Genomic DNA, 11678 nt, shown 5'->3' with positions numbered 1-11678 from the left:
AGAAAGGCGACAAACTGGAGTGTGAGAACTTTCGAGCGATCACCATCCTTAATGCCGCCTACAAAGTGATAGCCCAGATCATCTTCCGTCGTCTGTCACCATTAGTGAACGAGTTCGTGGGAAGTTATCAAGCCGGCTTCGTTGGCGGCCGCTCGACAACGGACCAGATCTTTACTGTACGGCAAATCCTTCAAAAATGCCGTGAATACCAGGTCCCAACGCACCATCTGTTCGTTGATTTCAAGTCGGCATACGACAGTATAGACCGCGTAGAGCTATGGAAAATTATGGACGAGAACAGCTTCCCTGGGAAGCTTACCAGACTGATCAAAGCAACGGTGGATGGTGTGCAAAACTGTGTGAAGATTTCGGACGAACACTCCAGTTCGTTCGAATCGCGCCGGGGACTAAGACAAGGTGATGGACTTTCATGCCTGTTGTTCAACATTGCGCTAGAAGGTGTCATGCGGAGAGCCGGGTGTAACAGCCGGGGTACGATTTTCAACAGATCCAGTCAATTTATTTGCTTCGCGGATGACATGGACATTGTCGGCCGAACATTTGCAAAGGTGGCAGAACTGTACACCCGCCTGAAACGTGAAGCAACAAAAGTTGGACTGGTGGTGAATGCGTCAAAGACAAAGTACATGCTTGTGGGCGGAACCTAGTGCGACAGGGCCCGCCTGGGAAGCAATGTTACGATAGACGGGGATACTTTCGAGGTGGTCGAGGAATTCGTCTACCTCGGATCCTTGCTAACGGCTGACAACAACGTTAGTTGTGAAATACGAAGGCGCATCATCTGTGGAAGTCGGGCCTACTACGGGCTCCAGAAGAAACTGCGGTCGAAAAAGATTCGCCACCGCACCAAATGTGTCATGCACAAGACGCTTATAAGACCGGTTGTCCTCTACGGACATGAAACATGGACAATGCTCGAGGAGGACTTGCAAGCACTCGGAGTATTCGAAAGACGGGTGCTTAGGACCATCTTTGGCGGTGTGCAAGAAGACGGTGTGTGGCGGCGAAGAATGAACCATGAGCTCGCCCAGCTCTACGGCGAACCCAGTATCCAGAAGGTAGCTAAAGCCGGAAGGGTACGATGGGCAGGGCATGTTGCAAGAATGCCGGACAGCAACCCTGCAAAGATGGTGTTCGCTTCCGATCCGGCAGGTACGAGACGACGTGGAGCGCAGCGAGCGCGATGGGCAGACCAGGTGCAGAACGACTTGGCGAGCGTGGGGCGTATCCGAGGATGGAGAGATGCGGCCTCGAACCGTGCATTGTGGCGTCAAATTGTTGATTCAGTGTTATCTGTTTAGATGTTATCTAAATAAAAAAATAATAGGTATCCTCTGCAGATGAGGACAAAGAGTTATCGCCATTCTCTTTTGTTGCTTATTTTTGCATTTTCATCGACATTTAGACTTCTTGGTCATTTTACATTGGCTTGTGGGCGTTTTGCCCCAAGCCCATTTTTAAAACACATTTTAAATGCGTTAGAAAGTCTCAAAAACCTTTTTGATTTGATAAGGAAATCACTGTGAAATGTTGCTGGTTTTGTAAACTTTGCGTCTGCACATTGAAATGGTTTGGTATTCTTGTTTCTATTGATGAAAACATCGAAAAGGCTTAAGGACACTTCCCAAGTAACAATTTCTATGCTTCTTGGATTTATTTAATTCTTATAGCGGATTTATAATAGCAATCACCATAGCTAGTTGTTCAGTTTTATTGTCGATCTTATTGCTATCAATAAACCTCTCATAAATATGCTGAAAAAGATTCAAACGTCAAAAGCTTATTGACCTTATGAGCGACTCTACAGTTGTGATGGAGAGTGTGATAAATCCTATTTCCACAGCTCGATCAAAACCAAAAATTTTGGTCGTAATGTGGTGAAATGAGTAACCCCAATAAGAATATTTGCATTGCAAAGAGTTTATAAAGGTGTTTATTAAGAGCAACATTTTTCTAATCGAAATTTATGATGGCCATATTGAAAATGGAGAATCATTTTCAAGTCGGTAAAATTTATCACTGACATGCATGTGTTCGGATAGGTAGAAGATTCTTTGAAGCAGCTGTGTTTCTTTTGAGTTTACAGCTCAAAGCTAGAATGAATATATTTTTCAATTAATAGTTTTTTAACAACGGGTATTCCAACTTACATTCAGTCTTCCCTTACTTGACCTTATCCGAATCTACTTCTTTCCCTGCATCCGGTATATCCAGCTTCACTCACTTATTGGCTAGTAGGACTAAGGCGATTAAACCGAACCAGCGAGGCAGCCCTAAGTTAAACGAGATTCAACAATACGTGGTTAGATTCTAACCCTCATTCGGTTACTATCATTTCTCACCAACGCTATTCTCAATGAAATTACAACTTTAAGAAATTAAATGAGTTCCAAGCTCGCTGCCTTCCTATTCACCAAATAAACTCCAATGCACACCAAAATCTAGCAATAAACTTATAAATTTTAATTGAATTCAATCTCATGGAATATCTATACTTCAAACACGTTATATTTTTCCCCTTCATTCTCCCGCTCATTGACGTTTCTAGATGTCAACGCAGTTCGTCTGCTCGCCCAGCAGTGGTGCCAGAACATCCCCCGCCTTGTGAATCCTGTTGGGGTCCTGTAAGGTCCTCGTAGGATTCACCGCTTGTTACTTCCATGATCGCCAACTTAACAACCGGACGCTTCAGCTCTCTGCCGCTAGCTGTTCGAACAATCGCTTGGCGGATCCTGCCATCACTTCCGAAGATCACTTGTTGAACTTTACCTCGTATCCACGCTCGTCGATGTCCATCGGCCACATACACCAAGTCTCCCACTTTCACTGGCTTACTCTCTGCAAACCATTTAGATCTCTTGTTCAAAGTTGGAAAGTACTCTTTCAACCAGCGATTCCAGACTGCGTCCGATAGGAATTGTGACCGCTGATAACTGCTCCTCAACGCAGAGGCCCAGTTCGTTGGAGTGCCTAATGGATCCTGTGCTCCGGATGAGCTCCCCAAAATGAAATGATTGGGCGTGATCGCTTCGGTATCCGTTGATACTTGAGGCATGTAAGTCAGTGGCCGAGAATTGATGAAACTTTCCGCTTCTGCTAAGACTGTCAGTAGGATTTCGTCATTCAGTCTACGCCCATCGTCGAGTGCGCGCATTGCCTCTTTAACGCTCCTTACCATCCGTTCCCACACACCCCCCATATGGGGTGCAGAAGGGGGGTTGAACGTCCACTTAGTGCGTGCATCAGTAAATGTGTCGGCGCATTCGCCGTTGATGTTCCTTATTTGTTCGGCCAATTCGTTGCTAGCACCAACAAAGTTAGTCCCGTTGTCCGAGCATATCTCAACCGGTGGTCCACGCTTTCGGACAAATCTACGTATAGCCATGATGCAAGAATCAGTTGAAAGGTTATGTGCTACCTCCAAATGTACAGCACGGGTAACAAGACAGGTAAAGACGGCCACGTATCGCTTCTCCTTTCGACGTCCTACTGATATCTCCAGGGGTCCAAGATAATCTACGCCCACATAGCTAAACGGTCGTACATGTGGTGTTAAGCGCTCAAGAGGAAGTGGAGCCATACGAGGGTTCCGGGGTTGACATTTTGCTATTTTACAACGCTGACAACTCTTCATCGCTTTGTCTATAGTTGATCGCAAGTTAAATATGTGGAAGCGTTGACGGACCTCATTAACTACTGTCTCACGGTTAGCATGACCGTATCGGCGATGATAGTCGTCGACCAATAACTTAGTGATTGAGTGATTATTCGGCAGTATCACTGGAAAGCGAGCGTCGAATGTGGCGTAGCTCGCGTTGGCGGTCCGTCCCTCTACTCGAATGACACCAAATTCATCGGCAAAGGGAGACAGTTTGTAAAGGGGGCTGGATTTCTCGATACTCGACAACTTGATAGGATCTGATTCGTCCCGGTTATTTAACAGTGTTCTGATTTCATCTGGATAACAATCGGTTTGTGCTAAACGCCACAAAATATGTTCTGCTAGTAAGTACTCATTTTGACGTAGAGGAACGACCTCAGCAGGAATCGATCTCAATAAGCATCTTCTTTGATTCTCCGTAGCCTTCACTACCTCGATTGGCAATTTATTCGATTTACGACGGCAGTTTGATATAAAACGAAGAGCTAGCGCCACCGCCCTAAGTAGCACTCTCCATTTCGAGAATCGTGCGATGTCTACAAGCCCTTCTGGTACTGATATATGGTGCAGTAGAATATGTGCCCTAAGTTCCTCGCTAGTTTCGGCAATTTGCTTCTGCTTCGGCCAACTATGCATGTCACGATAAAGGAACGAGTTTTTTCCATTAAGCCACCTTCCGTTGGAGTCCGGTTCTGTATCTTTGCCCCATTTAGTCAAGCAGTCTGCGAGGTTCTCCCTAGATGGCACATGTCGCCAATTGTAGGGCTTAGTTAGAGACAAAATTTCTCCCACTCGATATGCGACAAATTGTTTATAGTTACGATGTTGGGAACGGATCCAAGCCAAAACTACTTCTGCATCGGTGTGGATGTATTTCTCATTAATTGGCAAGGTATGGTTTTCGCTGATAGTACGCAGCATTCTTGCTCCCAAAAGCGCCGCTTGTAGTTCCATTCTCGGGATAGAGAGATATTTGAGCGGCGCAACCTTACTACGAGCCATTACTAACGAACATCGCACCGTTCCGTTGTACACGATACGAAAGTATGCCGCGCAGCCGTAGCCCAACTCGCTGGCGTCGGTAAAAATATGCAACTGCAACGAGTCATACGAGCAGGGATGCGCATCCCCAAAGTAGCAGCGAGGGATCTCCAGACGACTAATTGCCGGCAGCATATTGACCCATCGTCGCCACTTCTCGAGCTCCTTATCGCTCACTTTGGTGTCCCAATCTAAGCCACGTCGCCATAGGTCTTGTATCAACATCCGACCATGAATTAAGAATGGTGCAAGCAACCCCAGCGGGTCGAAAAGGCTCATAACGATGCGAAGAATTATTCGTTTAGTTGGTCGGAGCTCTTCGAATACGTACGGGGCCAGGTCGCTGTGCCAGCTAGTAGAGAATATAAAGACATCCTTCTTAGGTTCCCATGCTATTCCAAGCACTCGCTGTTGTTTTTCTTCTTGACTGCAGTCGAAAGATAATATTTTCTGTTCGGCCATTTCTCCTAAGCGTTGCAATACTCCAGTGCTGTTGCTGACCCAGTTCCGCATGTTAAACCCACATCGTGAATGAATCAGTTTTACTTGAGTGGCTCTCTCTGAGGCTTCTTCTGGGGTGTCAGCGCTGTCGAAGTAATCGTCCATGTACGTTTTTTCTTTGATTGCTGCTGCTGCTTCTGGGAATTCCTTCGCGTTATCATCAGCATTCCGATGCATTACATGCTGCGCTGAGCATGGTGAGCAAGTGGCACCAAATGTAGCAACGTCCATTATATAAACATCTGGTGGTTGAGTTACATCGAAGCGGAACAGAAATCGTTGCGAGTGTGTGTCCTCTGGTATAATTCGAATTTGGTGGAACATCTTTTCGATATCTCCTCCAAATCCAATCCGCCTTTCTCGAAACTTGCAGATAACTCCTGGCAATCGTGCAATCGACTCTCAATTGGTGAAAACAGCTCCAGGTTCTGCAATCCTATGAGCAATTTCGGTTCCGCATTCCGAAACGAGGAAATTGGTATATCATTTAGATGTTTGAACTGCTTGGTAATTTTGTTTAGATCCATGTCTTGTTTTGGCAAGTTTAGTGCACGAACTGTACGTACGGCCGAGAGTCGGTGTCGTGTTTGTCCTCCCCTCGCCGATATCATCAAATCAACGCGCTCCGATGTTTTCTCTTCTCGAACTATGTTTGACGTCCACGTTAACTCCAAGGGTTCTTGAACGCCAACGACTCCGAGGCTGCGAGTAATGCTGGCGTCTAGAAGGGTGTGCGAGGAGCCTTCGTCGAGGAAGGCGAATGTATCAATACTTTTTTTGCCATTGTATAGTGTGATGGGTACCACCCGGAATAACACAGTTGCTACTGCAACCCGATGTGCTTTGCAATCAGCCTGTACTACGGTCACGGCTCCTTCTTGATGCAACAGAGGATGATGTCGTGCTCGGCAATTATCGATATTGCAGAAGAATCTCGTTTTACACGCCCAATTGCCGTGGTTATAAAGACACACCTCACATAGTCTGTATCTATTAACTGCTTGCAAGCGAGCCTCGATGTTCATTCGCTTGAATTGTTCGCAATTTCGTACACGGTGGTCAAGTTTCGTGCAAATCGGGCAAGGCGTTCTCGTTGGGTTGTTCTCGGGAATTTCGACGCTCTCGTTGTGGGCATGAATGTGAGCCTTCTGGTATTGCTTCGGTCTGTCTTTATGGCGATCATCACATTTCGGCTGTGTGAGAGTGCTCGTTTGTGTCTAACCCAGTCGAGTTTTATCGTGGCTGGTAATTTTTCCACAAGTTCTTCCAGCAAGGTCGGGTTTGTCAAATGGCCACGCAGATTTGCGGCCTCTAGGTGATCGCACAATTGCTGAACTGCCATCCCAAAATTAATCAGACTATCGAGTCGTTCGGGCTTCGGTGCTTCCAGGTGTCGAACTTTCCCCAATAGGTGTTTAACGAGTAGTTCTGGTCGTCCATACAGTCTACGAAGGGTTTCGATTATCGAAGGAACCGCATGTGGAAACATCAACTTTGTTACGACCGCTTCACGCGCGGAGCCTTTAAGACATTCCCTTAACCGAATGATATTTTCCACAGAAGAAAATCCACAGGCAGCGTTTGAATCGAGGTAGCTGCTGTAGAAAATAGGCCACTCCGCAGGGTCACCTGAGAACGTCGGCAAATTTTTTGGCCACAGCTGCCTAGCGGCTATTTGGTTTGCACTCGGTGGTGCGATGGGTGCATCTCTTCCGCCGATGTCCAAACCTGCTTCGATTGCACGCTCATTTTGTTGGAATATCTCGGCATTAACGTTCATACGTTGGTGTGCCGGATTGATATCGGCTGCATTTTTAATCACTTTCCTTTCGATCGCTAAATCCGCTACAGGAAGCTCTTGTATACCTGATGTTTCTTCTTCCTCCTCTTCTAATAAGATTCGTCTTATTCTATTACGAGACTGTTGGTCTGCCAACCATTTCCGTGTCAAGGACGTTCCGCTACGAGATGACCGTTGAGATTGTGCTTCATCCTCCGCTATTTGTTCTTCCAGGCCATGCTTCTCTTCCAGAAATTGTTCTAACATTTGTAGTCGCTTTCTGGTGAGGGCATTTTCCTGCTCTTCTAACTCCTTCTCTTTCCGTAGACGCTCCTTTTCTTTTTCCACTTCTTTTCGCTGATTGTCTATTTTCTGCATTTCCAAATCTTGCTTTTCCTTCAATCGTTCCAACGCCATTTGCGCTAGGGCGCGGGAACTGGGGGCGCCGGAACGTATAGATCCGTGCGCTGTACCTGCTCGTTTAGGGTTTTCTGAGCATTTAGGTGATCCGCCATTGGCAGAAAATGCGCCTCTTACCAACAAATTCTTCGGTATAGCACCAGTAGCCGACGAAGCTCTTGTACCCTTGCAATCTTTGTTAATCTCATCATTTTTCGAAATAGCAGCAGTCGGCTCTTCTGGGGCTTGGCCGCTTGTTGTAGACTTCTTCGTGGGTGCTTTTTTACCGTTCTTCCCTTTGTTCGGTTTAGATGTCTGAGCGGGAGCCAATGGAGGGCATGTTTCACAATTCCACGGCCGATTCTCCACTCCCGGCGAAACACCCGCGCAGCTTAGATGATACCATTCCATACATTCGCCACACATCACCATGTTGTCTTTAGTGTTTGGCTGATCGCACTTTTTACAGTCGAATCCGTCCAGCGACATCTTTGGGAGTGAATCTTTGAGTTTGTTCGGATAGGTAGAAGATTCTTTGAAGCAGCTGTGTTTCTTTTGAGTTTACAGCTCAAAGCTAGAATGAATATATTTTTCAATTAATAGTTTTTTAACAACGGGTATTCCAACTTACATTCAGTCTTCCCTTACTTGACCTTATCCGAATCTACTTCTTTCCCTGCATCCGGTATATCCAGCTTCACTCACTTATTGGCTAGTAGGACTAAGGCGATTAAACCGAACCAGCGAGGCAGCCCTAAGTTAAACGAGATTCAACAATACGTGGTTAGATTCTAACCCTCATTCGGTTACTATCATTTCTCACCAACGCTATTCTCAATGAAATTACAACTTTAAGAAATTAAATGAGTTCCAAGCTCGCTGCCTTCCTATTCACCAAATAAACTCCAATGCACACCAAAATCTAGCAATAAACTTATAAATTTTAATTGAATTCAATCTCATGGAATATCTATACTTCAAACACGTTATATTTTTCCCCTTCATTCTCCCGCTCATTGACGTTTCTAGATGTCAACGCAGTTCGTCTGCTCGCCCAGCAGTGGTGCCAGAACAGCATGATTAGGTAATGTTTTCACCGCGTAAAACCCTTTTTTTGATCATTGATTTTCATTAGAAATATATTGGGGAGAAATATCAATATATTCAAGGGAAATTAGGGATATTGCTGCTACAATTATTATAAATATAATGGCCAAAACTACATTATTTTGAGAGCGCGTGGTGTTCAATCTTACTTTTTTCCTAGTTTTCACCATGAAATTGAACGCGCACATCATTCCGATGTAAGCACATTGTAAAACAATCCGAAAATAATATTTTTAGTAGTCATCCTCATCATGATTTTCATCAACATTTTATGTTGTTATTATTTTTCTGCAAAGTTTTGTTTCCCTGTTTTTCAAAGCAAGATTTCTGACAGCTGCCGCAGCCAAATTCCCTTTTTTGCAGGCGGTTTAAAAAGGATTTCTAAATACTCTTATAACAGGTTTATGGTGGTTATCTAGAGAGGGCCACTTCGTCATATCTTACACTTATAGTGGTCATCAAAAGGTTGTCGTGTAATATTGGGTTTTATTGTTAGATCTTATAAATTGATCTTGAAAACCATCCCTAGAGCGGAATAAAACTTGAAATGTTACTTGGGTTCTCATGGAATCCAAGTTTCAGAAGCGCTCGCGTTTTCGGAGGCATACCACTCGATACGGAGGCGGCGTACAACTGTCATTTTTGTTGATTCTGCTTTGCTGCGTCGCAGCAAAGCTGAAAAAATAAAAATGACAGTTGTGCGTTGCTTCCGTATCGAATGGTGTGTCCTTGAAAACGCGAGTACTTTGAAAATTGGATTCCGTGAGGAGTGACCTTAAGGGTGCTGTCGCTTCTTAGTGAGCCTACATCTACTTGGGTATCATTTATGTGCTGCAGGGGCTATCATGTACATGATCTACCACGAAGCCAACGGCTACTTCATACGACGCATACATCTTCTGGCATACAAAGGAAATTGGTGCCCAGCCAATCATAATCTGCCGTGTATTATTAAAAAAATCCAAATATTAAAGTAGCAAAATAATGGATTTTTTTTTCAAATACAGAATAAAGTTTGATTTTTTTTTTTCGAATATAATTATAATCGAGATTTCCATTCATAGGCAGCTGGAATCGATTCTAATGCCTTCTGGAAAGTCCAGATAAAGGGTCAGTGGTAGTCCCAAAGCAAAACTTTGAAAAGTTTTAGTGTGGAACTTACGGTATGAAAAAAATGTCTTCATCAGGCGTTATTAGGCTGTTCTGCTACCTCATTTCCACATGTTTAAAGGTTATGAAACAAGCTTTCATAAAATCTTTTAAAAGTCGAATATTTTGGCAGACCAAATGCATTGGTTCATCAACAAATAAAAATTGTCTGTTTCTGATGCCTGTATTTCGGTAACAATATGGATTAGAGTACTGTTTTTTCAAGGAAGTACAGTGAAAAAAAAACCCAGATTAATCCACCTAGCGGTGATGGCACCTTTCTCGTTCGTTCAAATGGTTGGAAAAATCTAAAATAACTCCAATATGTGGATTGGTCTTATTTTTCATATTTCTTTATAGGCATAACAAAATTTATCGCCGAACAACGCAACTTGTTGCAAACAAATCGGATGAGCATAAGTGCAAAAAATGGAGTTTTGTTTTGCAGTTTTAAAATAAGTATTTTCGCCATAACTTCTTATCCAGTTGTACGATCCTGCCAAGTTTCTATAGGAAATAACGGGACAAGATTCTGCGTCGAATGCGATCCGTTGCGAGCGAATAGATGAAGTCTAAGTGCTAAAAAGTGAGCTAGACTTTTTGCACTCTTTTTCACAATAAATAGTATTTTGACCATAACTTCTAAGCCCATAGTCCGATCTGACCAATTTTTAATAGGAAACAATGGGACATTCTGCGTCGATTGCAATTTAATGCCGGCAAATCGGGTGAGGAAAAGTGCCTGAAAAATGAGTGACATTTTTTAGCGATTTTTCCATAAGAAATGGTATAATTTTCGATCCCATAGTCCGATATGGTCAATTCAATAGGAAATAATGGGATAGGATTCTGCGTCGAATGCAACTTGTTGCGAGCAAATCGGTTAAGGATAAGTGCTTGAAAAATTAGTGACATTTTTTATGACATTTTATCGGATAAATTTGTATTTTGGCCATAACTTTCGATCCCATAGTCCGATCTGGCCAATTTCAAATAGGAAACAATGGGACAGGATTGTTTTTGGAGCGATCATATAGCCTTTAAGTATACTTTGTATAAGAGAAAGACAAAAAATGGATTAAGTCGTGACACCGAAACTTATCTCGTAGTCGTATGTAAATCATTGTTTGTAATTTTGTGTTTATAAGGTCCATAAGTGTTTTTCTCGCATACACTAATCATTGTTTAAAGCTTTATGATCACTACAAAACCGAACACTTCATAATAAATAGTCAGGTGCCCCAATAATGTTATATATCAATCAACTCACCTAAAAAAAGAGATCATGCCTATATATATGTTCAAAAAATATGTGAGTTATTAATTGAAAGTTTTTCTTTGTCCTTCTTTGCATGAGAATGTATCTTGTGTGGCAAATACAATGGATACACCAGAGCATTAATGATTAATCATAGATTTAATCATGATTAATGAATAATGGGTTATTTAATCATTATTCATTAATCATAATCATCCAAAAAATATGATTTAATCATTAGTCACTAATCGTCAATCATATAATTTTACATTTAATCATTAATCACTAATCATATTCATAATTGTTTTGAGTTTATTCATTAATCATCAATTTTAATCATTGCATACATTGCTTTTATTCATTAATCTTTAATCATAATCATATAATGTTATACCTTTCAATAACCCAATTTGAAAGAAAGGTTTCTTGACTATTGATCACTATGCAAATCATTCAATTTGATTATTCATTATCACTATTCATTAATCATATCGATCGTTAATCATTAATCATACACATATTCTGTCAACATTTAATCACGATCGGTAATCGTTAATCATACTTCAAACGTTTTATTCATTAATCATAATCGTTAATCATCGTAAAAAAAAAAATTCTTTAATCATTTATTCTTTAATGATTAAATCATTGCCAAAAATGAATAAATCATCAATCATAATCTTAAATCATAGAGTTAAATGATTTAATCATTACCAATTTAATCATTCATTGGAAGCTTCATTCATTAACGCTCTGGGATA

At 42.4% G+C, this 11678-nt stretch overlaps 1 protein-coding gene across 1 annotated transcript; it reads right to left on the bottom strand.

Moving 5' to 3' along the window:
• Window positions 1–2572: 2572 nt before the first annotated feature.
• On the bottom strand, window positions 2573–5548 carry LOC134204024 (uncharacterized). The gene has a single exon (XM_062678859.1). The coding sequence runs from the start codon at window positions 5546–5548 to the stop codon at window positions 2573–2575; it is 2976 nt and encodes a 991-aa protein (XP_062534843.1).
• Between the last annotated feature and the right edge of the window lie 6130 nt (window positions 5549–11678).

This window comes from Armigeres subalbatus, unplaced genomic scaffold (genome assembly GCF_024139115.2).
Source record: "Armigeres subalbatus isolate Guangzhou_Male unplaced genomic scaffold, GZ_Asu_2 Contig347, whole genome shotgun sequence".
Taxonomy (NCBI): domain Eukaryota; kingdom Metazoa; phylum Arthropoda; class Insecta; order Diptera; family Culicidae; genus Armigeres; species Armigeres subalbatus.
Note: the sequence above shows the minus strand (reverse complement) of the source record. Positions and strands in the feature narration are given on the sequence as shown.